Raw genomic sequence first — 20,080 nt, 5'->3', positions numbered from 1 at the left:
CTGTATACGGTCAGTGACAGGTGTCATGTGTGTTTTAATGGGAAGTGTCACAGGTATGACAAGACTATTGTGTTACACTACATGACCAAAAGTATGTGGACACCTGCTTGTCGAACATCTCATTCCAAAATCATGCGTATTAATATGGAGTTGGTCCCCCTTTTGCTGCTATAACAGCCTCCATCTCTTCTGGGAAGGTTTCCCACTATATGTTGGAACATTGCTGTGGGGACTTGCTTCTATTCAGCCACAAGAGCGTTAGTGAGGTCAGGCACTGATGTTGGACGATTAGGCCTGGCTCGCAGTCGTTGTTCCAATTCATCCCAAAGGTGTTTGATGGGGTTCAGTTCAGGGCTCTGTGCAGGCCAGTCAAGTTCTTCCACACCGATCTCGACAAACAACTCTGTATGGACCTCGCTTTGTGCACGGGGGCATTGTCATGCTGAAACAGGAAAGGGCCTTCCCCAAACTGTTAGAAGCACAGAATCGTCTAGAATGTAATTGTATGCTGTAGCATTAAGATTCCCATTCACTGGAACTAAGGGGCCTAGCCCGAACCATGAAAAACAGCCCCTGACCATTATTCCTCCTCCACCAAACTTTACAATTAGCACTATGCGTTGAAGCAGGTAGCATTCTCCTGGCATCCGTAATACCCATATTTGTCCGCCGGACTGCCAGATGGTGAAGCGTGATTCATCACTCCAGAGAATGCGTTTCCACTACTCCAGAGTCCATTGGTGATGAACTTTATACCACACCAGCCAACGCTTGGCATTTCACATGGTGATCTTAGGCTTGTGTGCGGCTGCTCGGCCATGAAAACCCATTTCCTGAAGCTCCCGATGAACAGTTCTTGTGCTGCATTTCTTCCAGAGGCAGTTTGGAACTCGGTAGTGAGTGTTGCAACCGAGGACAGACTCAGCGGTCCTGTTCGTTGTGTGGCAGCTGAGCCGTTGTTGCTCCTAGATATTTCCACTTAACATTAACAGCACTTACAGTTGACCGGGGAAACTCTGCCAGGGCAGACGTTTGATGAACTGACTTGTTGGAAAGGTGGGATCCTATGCGTTGAAAGTCACTGAGCTCTTCGGTATGGGCCATTCTACTGCAAATGTTTGTCTATGGAGATTGCATGGCTGTGTGCTCAATTTTATACACCTCCCAGCAACGGGTGTGGCTGAAATAGCCGAATCCACTCATTTGAAGGGGTGTCCACATACTTTTGTATAAAAAGTGTATGTTACCGTTAGCTTGCTGTGCAGCAATGTCTTCACACATTCCCAGCCTAAGACCTCAAGAGCTACCTGGATAACTGCAAGCAGATGGTGAGGTGGAGAACATACCATTCTAACTCACAGCCAGTCCCAGCTGGAGTTCCCCAGGGTGGTGTGCTCTCTCCTCTACTGTTTGTGCTATGCATGAACACCCTAGACTCCAGCCTTCCAATCAGCATCCATCCTGTCAATTGTGCTGATGACCTCACACTCATAGAGTTGTTTCCTGGCAATCTACCTGGCCAAACACAAGCAGCCGTCAATGCAGTGGCTGAGTGGGGAAAAACCAACTGCCTGTATGTGAACGAAAAGAAAACTACGGATATGCTCATCAGCTTCAGAAAGGCTGCTGGCTGACAAGGCTTTTCCACCTGTAAACTGCCTCCCAGTTGAGCATTTGGAGTTTTTCCGACGGATAGGTGTGATGATGTCAGCTGACCTGTACTGGGACGAGCATGTCCGGTATATCCTAAAAAAGCTTCAACCAAGGATCTACTACCTAAGTGAAGCAAGACAAGCTGGCCTCCCAACTGAAGTCCTACTGCAGATATACTTGACCTTCATCCGTCCCAATCATGGAGTATGCCTCGCCAGTGTGGCCTGGCCTTCCAAAGTATCTCTCTAAAGACTTAGAAGGCATTCAGAGACGAATCTGCTGCGTCATTGGCACTCCCTGCAACTCACTCCCATCTCTGGAGAGCAGGCATGATGAACCTACAGTCAAGACCTTCAAAGGGCTCCTGCATAGCCACACAAATCCTCTGCACTAGTTTCTACCCTACACAGAGACCGCATAATCTAAGGAGTTTAAGGCAATACTCTATCGTAGAGGTCCCCAATTACATTTAGCCGTGGGACAATTTTCCCTTGGGCGGACGGTCGGGGGGCCAGATATATATATATATATATATATATATATATATATATATATATATATATATATATTTGGTACACTGCAAATTGACCGCAAGAATCCCAAACACATACAGTATAGTATTTGACAAAAACAGAATCATTTCAAACCTTGATTATATTGGGACATGATCACATATGCCTCTCTATCTATGCGTGGGAATACTTGGGAACAGATTTCAGAAATTAAAATAACTTTGAGCTGATTTCCTGGTGATTTTACAGTCTTATGTCCAACAACAAAAACAAATGTTTTTTTTATACGTTATTATAAATACTGTATACTGAACAAAAATATAAATGCAACATGCAACAATTTCAACAATTTTACTCAATTACAGTTCATATAAGAAGACAGTCAATTGAAATTAACTCATTAGCCCCTAATCTATGGACTGCACATGACTGGGCAGGGGCACAGCCCACCCACTGGGGAGCCAGGCCCAGCCAATCAGAATGATTTTTTCCCCCACAAAAGGCCTCTGTTACAAATAGAAAAACTCCTCAGATTAATCAGCTGTCTGGGTGGCTGGTCTCAGACGATCCTGCAGGTAAAGCCGGATGTGGAGGTCCTGGGCTGACGTGGTTTTGAGACCGGTTGGACATACTGACAACCTTTAACAGTTAATTATCTGGCAACAGCTCTGGTGGACATTCCTGCAGTCAGCATACCAATTGCACGCTCCCTCAAAACTTGAGACATCTATGGCATTGTGTTGTGTGACAAAACTGCACATTTTATAGTGGCCTTTTATTGTCCCCAGCACAAGGTGCACCTGTGTAATGATCATGCTGTTTAATCAGCTTCTTGATATGCCACACCTGGATGGATTATCTTGGCAAAGAAGAAATGGTCACTATCAGGGATGTAATCAAATTTGTACAGAAAATATGAGAGAAATAAGCTTTTTGTGCATATGGAACATTTCTGATCTTTTATTTCAGCTCATGTAACATGGGACCAACACTTTACATGTTGCGTTTATATTTTTGTTCAGTATACAGTGCATCCGGAAACTATTCAGACCCCTTCCCTTTTTAAACATGTTGTTACTTTACAGCCTTATTCTAAAATCTATGAAATAAAATGTTTTCCTCACCAATCTACATACAATACCCCATTATGACAAAGTAAAAACAGTTTTTTTGACATTTTTGCAAATGTATTACATATACAAAACAGAAATACCTTTTTTACATAAGTATTCCAACCCTTTGCTATGAAACTCGAAATTGAGCTCAGGTGCATCCTGTTTCCATTGATCATCCTTGATGTCTCCAATCCTTGATTGGAGTCCACCTGTGGTAAATTCAATTGATTGGACGTGATTTGGAAAGGCACACACCTGCCTATATAAGGTCCAACAGTTGACAGTGCATGTCATAGCAAAAACTAAAAAGTATTGATACCCCTTGACTTTTTCCACATTTTGTTAGTGTGAAGCAGGTTTTCATCAAGGATCTCTCTGTACTTTGCTCCGTTCATCTTTCCCTCTTTCCGAGACTAGTCTCCCTGTCCCTGCCGCTGAAATACCTCCCTACAGCATGATGCTGCCACCACCATGCTTCACCGTAGGGATTGTGCCAGGTTTTTTGCAGACGTGACACTTGGTATTCAGGCCGAACAGTTCAATCTTGGTTTCATCAGATCAGAGAATCTTGTTTTTCATGGTCTGAGTTCTTCAGGTTCCTTTTGGAAAAATCCAAGTGGGCTGTCATGTGCCCTTTACTGAGGAGTGTATTCCGTCTGGCCATTCCACCATAAAGGCCTGATTGGCGGAGTGCTGCAGAGATGGTTGTCCTTCTGGAAGGTTCTCCCATCTCCATAGAGGAACTCTGGAGCTCTGTCAGAGTGACCATCCGGTTCTTGGTCACCTCCCTGATCAAGGCCCTTCTCCCTCGATTGCTCAATTTGGCCAGGTGACCAGCTCTAGGAAGAGTCTTGGTGGTTCCAAACTTCTTCCATTGAAGAAGCATGGCCACTGTGTTCTTTGGGAACTTGTGTTTTATGTTATGACATCATATTTGATGTACGTATGTTTCTGCAAGATGTTCAAATAAACCTACACCTAATCAACCTGTTCACTCTCTTCCTCCTCCGCACCACAACCCCATCCCCCTCTCCTCTCCTCTCCTCTTTACTATGGCTCCTCAAATGACTGATTTCCTTATATGAGCTGTAATTCAGTAAAATCATTGAAATTGTTGTATGTTGTGTTCATTTTTTTGTTCAATATATATTGCATTCGGAACGTATTCAGACCCCTTCCCTTTTTAAACATTTTGTTACGTTACAGCCTTATTCTAAAATGTATGAAATAAAATGTTTTCCTCATCAATTTACATACAATACCCCATAAAGACAAAGTGAAAACAGTTTTTTTGACATTTTTGCAAATGTATTACATATACAAAACAGAAATACCTTATTTACATAAGTATTCAGACCCTTTGCTATGAGACTCGAAATTGAGCTCAGGTGCATCCTGGTTCCATTGATCATCCTTGATGTTTCTACAACTTGATTGGAGTCCACCTGTGGTAAATTCAATTGATTGGACATGGCTCATCTTAGCTTTGTCTTTCTAGGCTTTTGTTTTCTCTCCTCTTTTTAGCTCCCTCGCTCCCTCATTTCCATCCATCCCCTTGCTCTCTCTCTCTCTTGCTCTCTCTCTCTCTCTCGCTCTCTCTCTCTCTCTCTCTCTCTCTCTCCCTCTCTCTCTCTCTCTCTTTCTCTCCCTTTTATTTTGACTCAGTGTAGAGTGGGATTCACACAGACCAGCAGTTACCAGGCAACAGGCTAGAACTCTGAGACACATGCTCATCACCTCTCACTAGCTATCCATCATGCTCTCTCTCGTGTAGAGCTAACTGTTGTTATATACGGCTGGTTACTCATATCATACTCTGAAAGGGTTACAAGGGAAGCCATTTTGATGGTGGTTTGCATGTCTATTTTGAATGTGAACTTTTACACATGGTGAGGTAACGAGTGTAGTCCTCGTTTAAACTGGGTTCGACTGATTTTGGGTGGATTGACTGACTAGTATTGGGAAACGTTATAGGAAAGGTTTCGCTTTTAACATGAGTCATCCTCTTAACTGCTGCCTCAGGTCCAGATCATCCCACATGTAAAAAGATGATAACAACACCCCAACCATGGTTGTAGGATTATCATATCAGTAAGGGGACATGTGGTGTACATGGCTTATACTAAGTACAGTATCTTCATTTTGAGTGGGACTAGAGTGATCATCATTTGAACCTGCCTCAAAAAAGCGTGCTATCCGGGATTCCTTGGGACGTCCCTATCCCATTGAAGTTGACATTTTAAATGGTTAAGGGTAGGGTTAGTTAGGTAAAGGGTTATAGTTAAAGTTAGGGTAAGGGTAGGGATTATGGTTAGGGAACACATGGAATGGCATCAAACACATGAAAACCAAATGGAATGGAAACCATGTGTTTGATGTTTTTGATAATTTTCCAATCATTACATTTTAGCCATTACAATAAGCCACCCTCCCTCCACCAGTCTCCATTGGTATAAGAATTACACTCAACTGTATACTAAGATACAGTTATATTTTCCTCATGCACTAATACACACAGACATTTTCTAGTTCTGTAATAACACATCAATTGTAGCCCATTTATTTGTTTTGTTTGAGGTAGTTACACATTTGGGAAAAGTATGACTTTTCACAGTTCTGGAGCAGTTCCTCTCTTGATCAATGGGGAAAAACAAAACTGAAAAAGCCAGTGACAAGTCTGAAATTAGTCTCAAAAATAGGAAGTCCCTAGTGAAACGGAATGCCCTCGTTTTTCACCTCAAGGCCGCCACGCGATTGATCGTGTCGCTCTTCTACTGCAGTGTGTTTTGATCTAGGAGAGTGGACTGGTTCTCTGGAGACCAGGAGGGAATCACAACGACATGGTCGAGGAGGGAAGGGGCGAGGGAATTAACTGAATTAAGGCTTTGAAGAAGAAGAAACCCTTTCATTCACTCAGGTTCCCCCTAGGTAGAATTGTGCTTTGTATAAATGTTATATAACCAAGGCTATGCCCACAAAGTTCACTTCAGTGTTTTTGGTAGATGACAAAAAGCACAATACAACCAGTGAAGAAGGAGTTTGTATGACCTACAGTTGAAGTCGGAAGTTTACATACATTTAAACTCTGTTTTTCACATTTCCTGGCATTTAATCCGAGTAAACATTCCCTGTATTAGGTCAGTTAGGATGACCACTTTATTTTAAGAATGTGAAATGTCAGAATAATAGGAGAGAGAATGATTTATTTCAGCTTTTATTTCTTTCATCACATTCCCAGTGGGTCAGAAGTTTACATACACTCAATTAGTATTTGGTAGCATTGCCTTTAAATTGTTTAACTTGGGTCAAACGTTTCGGGTAGCCTTCCACAAGCTTCCCACAATAAATTGGGTGAATTTTGGCCCATTCCTCCTGACAGAGCTGGTGTAACTGAGTCAGTTTTGTAGGCCTCCTTGCTCGCACACGCTTTTTCAGTTCTGCCCACACATTTTCTATAGGATTGTGATGGCCACTCCAATACCTTGACTTTGTTGTCCTTAAGCCATTTTGCCACAACTTTGGAAGTATGCTTGGGGTCATTGTCCATTTGGAAGACCCATTTGCGACCAAGCTTTAACTTCCTGACTGATGTCTTGAGATGTTGCTTCAATATATCCACATAATTTTCCTCCTCATGATGCCATCTATTTTGTGAAGTGCACCAGTCCCAAACATAATGATGGTCATTATGGCCAAACAGTTCTATTTTTGTTTCATCAGACCAGAGGACATTTCTCCAAAAAGTACCATCTTTGTCCCCATGTGCAGTTGCAAACCATAGTCTGGCTTTTTTATGGCGGTTTTGGAGCAGTGGCATCTTCCTTGCTGAGTGGCCTTTTAGGTTATGTCGATTTAGGACTCGTTTTACTGTGGATATAGATACTTTTGTACCGGTTTCCTCCAGCATCTTCACAAGGTCTTTTGCTGTTCTTCTGGGATTGATTTGCAATTTTCGCACCAAAGTACGTTCATCTCTAGGAGACAGAACGCGTCTCCTTCCTGAGCGGTATGAAGGCTGCATGGTCCCATGGTGTTTATACTTGCGTACTATTGTTTGTACAGATGAACGTGGTACCTTCAGATGTTTGGAAATTGTTCCCAAGGATGAACCAGACTTGTGGAGGTCTACAATTTTTTTTCTGAGGTCTTGGCTGATTTCTTTTGATTTTCCCATGATGTCAAGCAAACAGGCACTGAGTTTGAAGGTAGGCCTTGAAATACATCCACAGGTACACCTCCAATTGACTCAAATGATGTCAATTATCCTATCAGAAGCTTCTAAAGCCATGACAGAATTTTCTGGAATTTTCCAAGCTGTTTAAAGGCACAGTCAACTTAGTGTATGTAAACTTCTGACCCACTGGAATTGTGATACAGTGAATTATAAGTGAAATAATCTGTCTGTAAACAATTGTTGGAAAAATGACCTGTGTCATACACAAAGTAGATGTCCTAACTGACTTACCAAAACTATAGTTTGTTAACAAGAAATTTGTGGAGTGGTTGAAAAACAAGTTTTAATGATTCCAACCTAAGTGTATGTAAACTTCCGACTTCAACTGTATGTGTTCGGCCATTGAAACTACTCTTTCTCATCTCTGTCTTCTAATGGACAGTCACAGAGGGAGACAGCTGGAAAGTGATTGGTTGAACGTGATTGGTTGACCTGTTGCTAATGAGGTGTGGTAAAACAGCAACCAGGTTGCTCATCCTTCTGTTTGTTGTCGCCGTAGCGATGAGGAGGAGATGCGGAAGTCTTTCTCGGAGCTGGGGGACACCAACCAGGCTGACTCCACCTCTAAACACATGAAGAGCATGGCCAGCGGTGGGAAACACCTCGTGGTCATGGCCCAGCCCTCGGGAGCCCTGCTGTACAAGAACGGCTTCCTGGTGCGCAAGGTGCACGCCGACTCAGACGGCAAGAGAAGTACGTGTCAAAGCCATAGATATATTGTACATTTATAGCTTATTGGTCTGAACCCCCATTGACCACCCCTATAAATCTTTATAGTATGTGTCGTATTCCCTCCTTATCCTCATCGATGTTTATTTGTTAAGCCCACCCCTCTTTATATTCATATTTTTGTTTTGTTTTGACTGCTATTTTTTTGTTTTATTTTCATTTCTACATTTGTAAAGTGACTTTGAGTCCTTGAAACGCATTAAGTCCCATTTTTTTTACTATTATTATTATCATTATTACTCATTTACCCCTATGCTGTTATTTTAGCAACAGCTACAGCATACTTATTGTGGTCCACATACAGTAAATTGTATAACATCCATACTTGCCTACCACTTAGTATGAAGCAATGTATTGAGTATGTATAGGTGTGAAGGTAGTATGGACATTTGAAGGTGACCTATGTTTTGACCAAACTATTCTCCTGATCTCAGCACCGCGTGGGAAGAGAGGATGGAAGACGTTCTATGGCATTCTGAAGGGGGTGATTCTCTACCTGCAGAAGGTGAGCAGGTGTGACTACACTTCTGTCACTTCTGTCTCACTTTATGAACTCGCAACACATTCACTGTCCCGAAATTCTGAAAAGTCTATAAATGCCTGCTCAGTCAACTCACTTTTTACATACTCGTATTCACTGACATTATATATGTTTTTGCACCAAAGAAAATCCCCAAATGTCCTGAAAATGTAAGTCTAAAAAGACTGCTACGATGATCCTACTTTGTTACATACTCATACACAATAACATTTGTGATACACATGGAAGTATACCAATCTTTGACTGACAACACACTGAAATACAGATCTCACTCTCCAGCCATCCGGATGGCTTTCCATACCCTGTTGGGTGTTGATATTATCAGTATGAGGTAATGCATAAAGGTTGAGTCCTTGGTTCAGTGCCTTCAGACTGCAGTCCGCAGACCTGGCATTGCCGTCTATACCCATTTGGACCAGTGGTCCTGGCCTTTGCTACGGGCAGCCCTGCCAGCTTCTTGGACTTGTGTGTGACTCGGCCACTTTGAACAGAAGCAAGGGTCCCAACCAGAGGCGGTCCCATGGCGACGCAGCTGTGCCAATGATGTATGTTATGTACTGTATGTCTATTGGCAGAGGCAAGGCACCTACTCGGGTGTCAAAAATACCCATTTCCTTAGTGTGGTTTGTTCTGTAACATCCCATCAACAAGTCATCCTGCTAAAAGAGAGGTCTGGACACAGTTATCTTCTAGATTGTCCTGATTCAATCACCAACGGTTCAGTTAACCTTTTACTGCAGTGGGATAAATCAGGGTCACACAGAGTGTTTCTTGATAGTCTTAAACAAATCTACTTTGATAAAAAGTATACACCTGACAAACATGGTTATGGGCTTAAACAAAAGAAGACACCTGTACCATGTCAGATATAGACTTCAAATGTATTCATTTTGAGTTTGCATCCCAATATTACACTTTATATACATCACAGAAGACTGAAATATAACAAAACCGTTTGACATAGAAACACTGGATTTTCTGCAGGTTTTTAAAAATAATGTTTATTAATTATGAATTTATAAAAGATAGTAATAACATTCCACCCATGAGGCCACTAGAGGGAGATTTGGTCATTTGATTGCAGGAAAGGGCTACAATCAATTGCTGTGTTTTTTGATTTCTGGAATTTCACACCATAACATCCATTACAAACTTACTGATGCTTGACATTCTCACATTACAACTCAATTAGATTACCGGTACTCAAAGAACCATCTGGGGGTTGAATACACTACCCTGTGGTCAGAACTACTGCGATGGTAAATGAAGATATCATGATGTAATCACACTTTATGATGATTGTCATTGTTTGACCATGCAGGGAGAGTACCGGCCAGATAAACAGCTGTCGGACGAGGATCTGAAGAACGCCGTGTCTATCCACCACTCTCTGGCGATGAGGGCTGCTGACTACAGCAAGAGACCCAATGTGTTCTACCTCCGCACCGCCGACTGGAGAGTCTACCTCTTCCAGGCACCGTGAGTCCCATCCCTCGCTTCACTCTTCTTCTCTCATTCCTCTGTAAGATTGAGCCATCCCTTCCTTTCACGAGTTCAGGTTACACACTATAAGTTGAATGCGAGATGGTTCATTATTTGGCTTGGAGCCATAACCTGCAACTGCTCCCTGCACAGCACACATCTGCCGTTGGTTAACATCTACCCTCTGTTAATATCTGCCCTCTGTTAATATCTACTCTTGGTTAACATCTACCCTCTGTTAATATCTGCCCTCTGTTAATATGTGCCCTCTGTTAACATCTACTCTTGGTTAACATCTACCCTCTGTTAATATCTGCCCTCTGTTAACATCTGCCCTCGGTTAACATCTGCCCTCTGTTAACATCTACCCTCTGTTAACATCTGCCCTCGGTTAACATCTACCCTCTGTTAACATCTGCCCTCGGTTAACATCTACCCTCTGTTAACATCTGCCCTCGGTTAACATCTACCCTCTGTTAATATCTGCCCTCTGTTAACATCTGCCCTCGGTTAACATCTACCCTCTGTTAATATCTGCCCTCTGTTAACATCTACCCTCGGTTAACATCTGCCCTCGGTTAACATCTGCCCTCTGTTAACATCTACCCTCTGTTAACATCTGCCCTCGGTTAACATCTGCCCTCGGTTAACATCTGCCCTCTGTTAACATCTGCCCTGGTTAACATCTGCCCTGGTTTTTCTTTTTATTATTTGTTTATTTTATTTAACTTTTATTTAACCAGGCAAGTCAGTTAAGAACAAATTCTTATTTACAATGACGGCCTACCCTGGCCAAACCTGGACGACGCTGGGCCAATTGTGCGCCACCCTATGGGACTCCAAATCACGGCCGGTTGTGATACAGCCTGGAATCGAACCAGGGTCTGTAGTAACGCTTCTGGCATTGAGATGCATTGCCTTAGACCGCTGTGCCACTCAGTTAACATCAGCCTCGGTCAATAAACCTGATCTTGACTTTGCAAGGGCACCCTCCTCCTCTTGTCTCCTTGTTTGACCACTAGCTGTCTTGGGCCAGTCTCTCCCCTTCTCACGAGCCAGTCATGGCTGTTGCTACCTCCTGCTGTGTGTGTGTGTGTGTGTGTGTGTGTGTGTGTGTGTGTGTGTGTGTGTGTGTGTGTGTGTGTGTGTGTGTGTGTGTGTGTGTGTGTGTGTGTGTGTGTGTGTGTGTGTGTGTGTGTGTGTGTGTGTGTGTGTGTGTGTGTGTGTGTGTGTGTGTGTGTGTGTGTTTGGGAGGAGGAGGGTGAGGGTGAGGGGGGTGTAAATCAAGAATGCAGAGGCACATGATGTGGCCACATGTTCCAGTCACCCAGGAGGACCAGCTCTGCTCCAGTTGCAGCCTGTCCCAGATACCTTCCTCTCTCTCTTCCTCTCTCTCTCTCCCTCCCTCCCACCCTCTCTTCCTCTCTCTCATTTCTCAGCCAGTGTCCAGGTAGTTGTGACAAAACCGTCTGATTCCATCTGATTTCTCTCCGGGGTCTCTAATGGCCCGTTAGTAGATAACATCTATTAATTGGCCCCTCAATTATTTATTTCTCAACAGCAAAGCAGCGTTTTTCAATACAGCAGCTGTGATGATAATCACTATGATGGCTTAGTTTAGCTCTGTGCAGTAGGGATTGATATGTGTGGGGTGTGGTGTGTGCGTGTGTGTGCGTGCGTGCGTGTGTTTGTACAACAAGATCTCATAAACTCTGTGTGTGTGTGTGTGTTTTGTCCTCCATAGAAACGCGGAGCAAATGCAGTCGTGGATCACGCGCATCAACACGGTATCAGCCATGTTCTCAGCACCACCCTTCCCTGCAGCCATTGGTTCACAGAAGAAATTTGCCCGACCGCTGCTGCCAGGCTCCACCTCCAAACTGTCACAGGTACCCTCCTCCGTACCATATCACCAATCACATTTACCATACCACATCACTACCATAATTGAAAACATCCCTGAAGGCACTCTTCAAAATGAATGAATAAATGCTATTATTTTAAATTTCCACAAGGATGATTAAAGGACAAAACTCGCGATGATCTCAGAAATAAAGTATAGGCCTACAGAGGTCAAACTAGTGATGATCATGTGCTGGGAGAGAATACATGGCCCTCTGGTGACCTGGGTGGTGAACTCTGACCCTAAGTATCTGTGTTTACAGGAGGAGCAGGTCCAGTCCCATGAGGCTCGGTTCCGGGCCATCTCCACTGAACTGGCTGAGCTGCGCTCGTATCCTCCAGACCGAAAGGTCAAAGGCCGTGAGCTGGAGGAGTACCGCCAGCGGGACGAGTACCTGGAGTTTGAGGTGAGCCCGAGGCGACAGTGTGTGAACTTTTCAAAGGCTACAGGAAAAGAAAAGAAAGAAATTGGAATCAAGTCAAGCGTTAAGCAATTATGCAGCACGGCATTTCTGCCTCGCTCACTTTCTCAGTCCTCTCTCTCTCTCTCTCTCCCTTCCCTTCCCCCTCTTCCTCTCCCTCTCCCTCTGTCCCCCTCTGCCTCCCTCCCCTCCCTCTTCTGTAATGTAGAAAACGCGCTATGGTACCTACGCCATGCTACTGCGGGCCAAGATCCGCTGCGGCGAGGATGACTTGTCCGTATTCGAGGCCCAGATCCTGGAGGACAATGGCCTGCAGCGAGCCCACTACAGCCCCACACTGCAGGACAGCAGCCAGGCCAGCCAGGCCAGCCAGGTCTCCCAGGGCAGCAGCACCAAGGAGCCGGTGGGCTGCAGCGGTATAGGAAAAGGCTCCAAGCGCACAGAGGGCCAGAGATACAGCTACCGCCAGGCCGTCAAGAAGTGAGTCAGGGCGGGGTGCTGGGTGGTGATGACGTGGCAGGCTTGTCTCCCTGCGCAGGTTATTTGAGATCTGGGTGAGGGGGGGTTATAGGAGCTTGAAAAGGAGCGGGGTGAGAGTTTACTGTATACACCCCCCCCCCCCATGGCGCCCCCATCCAGCACCCCGACCTCCTCAGCCAGTAGTGGAGGTGTAGAGGTGCAGGTCCTATGACTGGCGCGGTCACTGGCCAATGCCAGCGTTGTGTTGGGACATGAGGGAGGGAGGAGCATTGGAGAGGTCATGGAGCTTGGACAGGAGGTATTTGAGAGAAGGCTTTCTGGATACAGTAATAGACTGTACTATACCATACGGTAAGACAGAGGGTCCTCCTGTAAGCGGTAGCACCGCCGTACAGGGACTCCCATCCAGCATCCTTTCCTTCTAATTCTTTGAGGTCACCTCTCTCACAAACCCCTCCACCAACCTTTTTTCTTGACGTTGTTTTTTCTGATTTGGGACCAAACATGTTTACACGTTTGACACCTTAAGTCTCCAATGACTGTTTTGTTGATTTCAACATGTGTTACTGTACTGTAATACTGCAGTAAGAGGAGCTAGACCCTAGACTCATTGCAGTTCCATTTTTTCCACAACATCAGGGTGTGTCCACATTCCATGAGGGAGCCTAAACACTCGGGTACTTGCAGTTCCTGAACTTTTCTTTGGGGCAAATATGGCGGCAACAAGGTGGCTCTAGTGGATCCGTAATGGCAGTGCACTATGCATCAGGATCCGCAATGGAGGTTCAGTTGCAGCTCTTCCTCCTGGCCCGAATCAGGGCGAGGGCAGAGGAGAGACTGAGCTCTCATGACTTCAGACACTCCACTCTCTACAGACTCTCACTCTTCTCCCCTCTCAGAGAGGGGGTAACTGTGGCTCCCATCTCTATCCTATCTCCCAAATGGGTTGTCAGTGTGGCGGATGTCATTTGAGGCATGTCATTATAAACTGGGTGGTTCGAGCCCTGAATGCTGATTGGCCGACAGCTGTGGTATATCAGACCGTATACCACGAGTATGACAAAACATTTATTTTTACTGCTCTAATTACGTTGGTAACCTGTTTATAATAGCAATAAGGCAGCTCGGGGGATGCGTCGTGCCTAAGAACAGCCTTTAGCCGAGGTATATTGGCCATATACCACACCCCCTTGTGCCTTATTGCTTAATTGTACTGCATCATCCTCTCAGCAAGAGACCCATGGTTTCTTTCCTTTTCCTTAAAGGGGCAATCTGCGATTGATATATACCCATTGATTTTTGAAGAATATAACGTATATATGCCTCATGAGTTTAGTTCAACTGTTGTACCCCATCAGAACCCCAAATATAAACTTGTTTTTCTCCTTTGTTTGTAAACAGTGTAATTGTAAACAAAAACAGAATCTCCACAAAACATGGTTAAAACTACGTTTCTGATATCATTGATGGTTAGTCCTTGTATCCAGAGCTCTGTCCATGGATTTGAGAGGGGTTACATTTCTCCAGCCCCATCCCTCAGCTGTTTACAAAATCAGTGGCAGGGTGGATGCTTTGTATTGTTGAATCGCAGAGTGCCCATTTAATAACAGTTGATACTACTCCTACCTAGCCAGTTGCTTTAGCTTTGTCTTGTGGTGGGCTTCTGTTCTTCTTTCTTACTTCTCTGGGCTGAACTTTGTTTTTTTATCAGCATGCCTGCATTGAGCTCAGCTTTTTCTTTTATGCCTTTTTCTTCTTCCTGGGAAAAAAAGAGAGCAGCAACTGTTTGGGTTGTGTTGTATTTTTATTCACGCTGTTATATTGACATGTCCTCCCTGTTACTCCCTGACCTGTCCTCCCTGTTACTCCTTGACATATCATCCCTGTTACTCCCTGACCTGTCCTCCCTGTTACTCCCTGACCTGTGCTCTCTGTTACTCCCTGACATGTCCTCCCTGTTACTCCCTGACCTGTCCTCCCTGTTACTCCCTGACCTGTCCTCCATATTACCCCCTGACCTGTACTCCATGTTACTCCCTGACTTGTCTTCCCTGTTACTCCCTGACATGTCCTCCCTGTTACTCCCTGACATGTCCTCCCTGTTACTCCCTGACCTATCCTCCCTGTTACTCCCTGACCTGTACTCCATGTTACTCCCTGACCTGTCCTCCATTTTACCCCCTGACCTGTCCTCCATGTTACTCCCTGACATGTCCTCCCTGTTACCCTCTGACCTGTCCTCCCTGTTACTCCCTTAATCTATGTGTATATGTATAGGGCACTTGTTTATAAGACCTATTTAACACTCACCAGGCAGACCCTGAATGTTCTTGTTTTTTTATATATATTTTTACAGTATTTTACAATAGTCCGTCGGACATGCTCCTCTTCCTCTTGTGTACTGTTGTAAGCGTCATTGTACGATGAAATATCAAGAATATAAGAAGTATTTTATTCATATTCATAGTAAACCTATGGCAGACGTTTTATAATAACCTGTCAGCTACTATATTATGCTTATATTGTATGATACATTATACAGTATATGTACTTTTACAATATATCCTGGTGAATATGCATAAAATAAACATACAGAGTTGATATTATACATTCCCTGTATTTAAATGTTCTGAAAGTGTTCTGTGATAATCATGTGTTTTTACGTAGAATTCTTTTGTATGTAAAGGGGCAACAAAGGCACCAGCACAATCTGAGTATTATCTAAAAGACTATGTATCTATCAAACAATGATGAGACTGAGAAAGGAGACCTAGCAAAGTGGGACAGTGCCACAATCAATTCCCATCATTATTTCAACTCTCTGGTCTGAATTATTTGGAAGAGAGTGAGAGAGGCATTCTTCTTTAAATTGTTAGCATGATTTACTTTGAAGGTATTTGTTGATCTTGTCAGAGAGTAATGTTTTGCTGTTGTTGCTACATGAAAAACAGACATGGAATAATGTAACAGGTGAATGTGAAACGTGGAATGTGAGAGGATTGCCTTGCAGGCTAGACGGGGGAGAGTGGCAATGCATTTACTGACGAAATATGTATGGAAGCATATCCATACCATATCCTCAATCAATGTAAATGAAAAATAATCAACATAGCCATTTCATGACATACCTTCAGTTTCAAACATTCACTGGAGAATGTCATATTGTTGCGTAATATGTTTGACATTTTCTACTCAGGCTTTCAAACGTCTCATTGAACAGCTGTGTTGCCAGCATCCTACCAGCAGAGAGAGCTGTTTAGCAGGACATGCAGTTACCTTTCAGCCATAACATTGCTGCCCCCGCACTGCACAAGCTTGTTAGAGTGGCCCATTCGCAGTCTCTGGCTAGGGAGTACTACGGAGCTATCTGTGATCGTTGATAGATAGTTCTCTGTGTGTGTGTGTGTGTGTGTGTGTGTGTGTGTGTGTGTGTGTGTGTGTGTGTGTGTGTGTGTGTGTGTGTGTGTGTGTGTGTGTGTGTGTGTGTGTGTGTGTGTGTGTGTGTGTGTGTGTGTGTGTGTGTGTGTGTGTGTGTGTGTGCTCACGTGCGAATGCGTACATCTGAGGAGATGTGTTTTTGTTCTGCTGTAGGCTTGTGAATGTCATTGAATGCAGTATGCTGCGACCTGGCTGACCTGCTGTTCTACTAAGGAGCCTATTTAAGGAACGTGGCTGAGGAGAATATTCTAGCCGGCAGATTCATGTTATGTTTTGAAGCAGAAATGGTTTATCCAGCTGTGTCCATCGCATGTAGTTACCTTGCTGAAAATAAATATCTGTACAATTTTAGTACAGACAATTGGATGTTAAGTCGAAGTTTCACTTGGTGTATTTTGCCTCTCGTCTTTTCCTATCTCACTTCAGTTATTTTTGCATTTGTCACCTTCCTTTTCCATGATCTCTTTCCACTCCAATCTCATACCCTCTCTATTTTCCCCTTCACTCCTCCTCCTCTCTCGCGTCACTTAATTTCCCCCTTGTCAGTTTGCTTTGCCCTCTGTCTCAGTCATCATCTCACTGCTATCACTCTCCTACACAATCTTTTGGGAAGCTGCCTTCATCACTTAACTGCTTGTGTATATTGTTACTATTACTCATGACATATACCTTGAATTGTATTGTAACTTGATGTTACTGCTGTGATATTACTGCTTGGTACTTGTATTTATTGATGGTGTTTCACACTTGTGGCATATGTGATCAGGTTAGCCTATCACAGAATGCTATGTCACCTTGGGACATTGGAGGGTACAAGGTATCAGGGCCCTTTACATACAAATGGACGTTGTGTAGTTCAATCAACAGGTGAACAACACTGAAAATGTCATCTTCAACACACTATTTCTTCATATCTTGGGGTCTATGCAGTACGTGCCCTGTTCCCTGTGGCCCAGGCACTAACCACGAGGGAGAGAGGCACAGACAGTTTGATACGGTACGCTGTCTGTTGTACAGCAGTATGATAGTCAGGACTCCGCTTCAAGCTCAGCGAGCTCTCTATGCCCACCCTGCCACCCCGCCCCCTCTGACGTTATCACAGAGCAGCTGCAGGGTCTCCATGGCACTGGTTTGCATGGAAACCGCTAGTTCCCTCCAAATATGTCAAATGTGCCTATTTGATTGTGACATTTTCGGGAAATAAAATCTAAATGTTGGCTCCTTGATACTGAAATGAAAGCCTAGGTGTTACTGTATGTTTGACCCTTTCCCAGCCAGCACTTCTGAATGTGACATGTGTGTATATACTGTATATATACAGCATGAGATAATATTATAATGGTCTGCTTTCCTTTGTATTATGTTTAGAGTATTTAATGAAAGGTTAATATATAGAACAACATTTTTGTCCTTCAGTTCATTGTCATGATTTTTTTTTATTATAAAGCTGAATGAAGGAAAAGTTGTTGTATTTCTGCTGCTTTCTGCTAATGTGTTGTAGACACCACACCAAGCCACCAATGCATTCAAAACTGTGATATAGTGTACTACGGTGGGGTTCTGACTGATTGCAGTTTTCTTAGACTGCTGCCAATGAGAGACATTTGAAATGTTTTTACTTGGATTGTTTTACTCATTTTAGCTGTACACGTGTCGACTGCCTGTTAAAACCTCACTTCTTTAAGGAAACATTGTTTGTATATGAGCTCTTCTGGGGAGGCATAGCGGGGAAAAATAAAAGTGTTTCAAAAAGTGATTGTTTGTGCATTATTGTATTTTGTCAAATGTCAAAGTCAAACTACATAAAATAAGATACCACCACAAATGGGGCCAGTACTGGAAGTCCAGAGAGGACATATAAATAAATAAAACTATTTCCCTCATTATGTCGAAATCACGACTTACATGGCCAAAAGTGGACACCCCTTCAAATTAGTGGATTCAATTATTTCAGCCACAACTGTTGCTGACAGGTGTATAAAATCAAGCACAACGCCATGATATCTCCATAGACAAACATTGGCAGTAAAATGGCCCGTACTGGAAGAGCTCAGGGACTTTCAACGTGGCACCGTCATAGGATGGCACCATTCCAACAAGTCAGTTCCTCAAATTTCTGCCCTGCTAGAGTTGCCCCGGCCAACTGTAAGTGCTGTTATTGTGAAGTGGAAACGTCTAAGCGCAACAACGGCTCAGCCGCGAAGAGGTAAGCCACACAGAATGGGACCGCCGAATGCTGAAGTACGTAGTGCTTAAAAATCGTCTGTCCTCGGTTGCATCACTCACTACCGAGATCCAAACTGCCTCTGGAAGCAACGTCGGCACAAGAACTGTTCGTCGGGAGCTTCATGAAATGGGTTTCCATGGCAGAGCAGCCGCACACAAGTGTAAGATCACCATGCGCAATGCCAAGTGTGGAGTGGTGTAAAGCTCGCCGCCATTGGACTCTGGAGCAGTGGAAACGCGTTCTCTGGAGTGATAAATCACGCTTCACCATCTGGCAGTCCGACAGACTAATCTGGGTTTGGCGGATACCAGGAGAACGCAACCTGCCCCAATGCATAGTGCCAACTGTAAAGTTTGGTGAAGGAGGAATAATGGTCTGGGGCTGTTTTTCATGGTTCGGGCTAGGCCCCTTAGTTCCAGTGAAGGGAAATCTTAACGCTATAGCATACAATGTGACATTCTAGACGATTCTGTGCTTCCAACTTTGTGGCAACAGTTTGGGGAAGGCCCTTTCCTGTTTCAGCATGGCAATGACCCTGTGCACAAAGCGAGGTCCATACAGAAATGGTCTGTCGAGATTGGTGTTGAAGAACTTGACTGGCCTGCACAGAGCCCTGACGTCAACCCCATCGAACACCTTCGGGATGAATTGGAACACCGATTGCGGACCTAATCGCACAACATCAGTGCCCGACCTCACTAATGCTCTTGTGGCTGAATGGAAGCAGGTCCCTGCAGCAATGTTCCAACATCTAGTGGAACGCCTTCCCAGAAGAGTGGAGGCTGTTATTGCAGCAAAGGGCGTACCTACTCCATATTAATGCTCATGATTTAGGAATGAGATGTTCGACGAGCAGGCTTCCACATACTTTGGGCCATGAAGTGTATTTATTTCATGAACACAACATAACAAAAGTTGTTTTGTTAAGATCACAAGGTAAACTCAAGATAGGAGTGGACATAGTGATGATAGATGGACAGCAGTGTCATAGTGCACCAAAGGCAGTAAGACTCTACAAAGATCTAAGACCTTCGAGTAGAGCATTATCTGTTGTAAGTAGCCATGTGCTACTGTATAGGTCTGGGTCTTCTTATCAAAGCTCCAGCAATAAAAGGCCACCAATGGCAAACTGAGGAATTCCAAACAAACTGCAGGTGTTACAGTACAGTATGTGTCTAGTCAGTGAAATGATTTGTATGACCGGAGGAGCTGTTCTTCAGCACCACAACATTTTGCCCACCATTTGGGGCTGAAATGACCATTAGACTGTATCCTACATTAAATGTTGGAGTATTTAGAAACCTCAACATGTGATTCACTTCGCCTGTTTTGCTGTTAAAAATGT

General features: G+C 44.0%; 1 protein-coding gene across 5 annotated transcripts in view; it reads left to right on the top strand.

The window, feature by feature from the left end:
• Positions 1-18,264, top strand: part of LOC139570287 (PH and SEC7 domain-containing protein 1-like) — an 82,675-nt gene extending 64,411 nt beyond the window's left edge. For 4 of the 5 annotated variants that reach the window (XM_071392045.1, XM_071392046.1, XM_071392044.1 and 1 more), the window contains 6 exons: positions 8,014-8,207; positions 8,678-8,748; positions 10,106-10,263; positions 12,011-12,155; positions 12,432-12,575; positions 12,799-18,264. In XM_071392045.1, the coding sequence (XP_071248146.1) occupies positions 8,014-8,207; positions 8,678-8,748; positions 10,106-10,263; positions 12,011-12,155; positions 12,432-12,575; positions 12,799-13,074 (988 nt within the window). In that variant the 3' untranslated portion in view covers positions 13,075-18,264. Of the gene's footprint in view, positions 1-8,013; positions 8,208-8,677; positions 8,757-10,105; positions 10,264-12,010; positions 12,156-12,431; positions 12,576-12,798 lie in introns of those variants that run through there. The other variant, XR_011674042.1, reaches the window with a different exon arrangement.
• The last annotated feature ends 1,816 nt before the right edge of the window (positions 18,265-20,080 follow it).

Source organism: Salvelinus alpinus, chromosome 3 (genome assembly GCF_045679555.1).
Source record: "Salvelinus alpinus chromosome 3, SLU_Salpinus.1, whole genome shotgun sequence".
NCBI classification, from domain to species: domain Eukaryota; kingdom Metazoa; phylum Chordata; class Actinopteri; order Salmoniformes; family Salmonidae; genus Salvelinus; species Salvelinus alpinus.
This window is presented reverse-complemented; position numbering and strand designations above follow the sequence as displayed.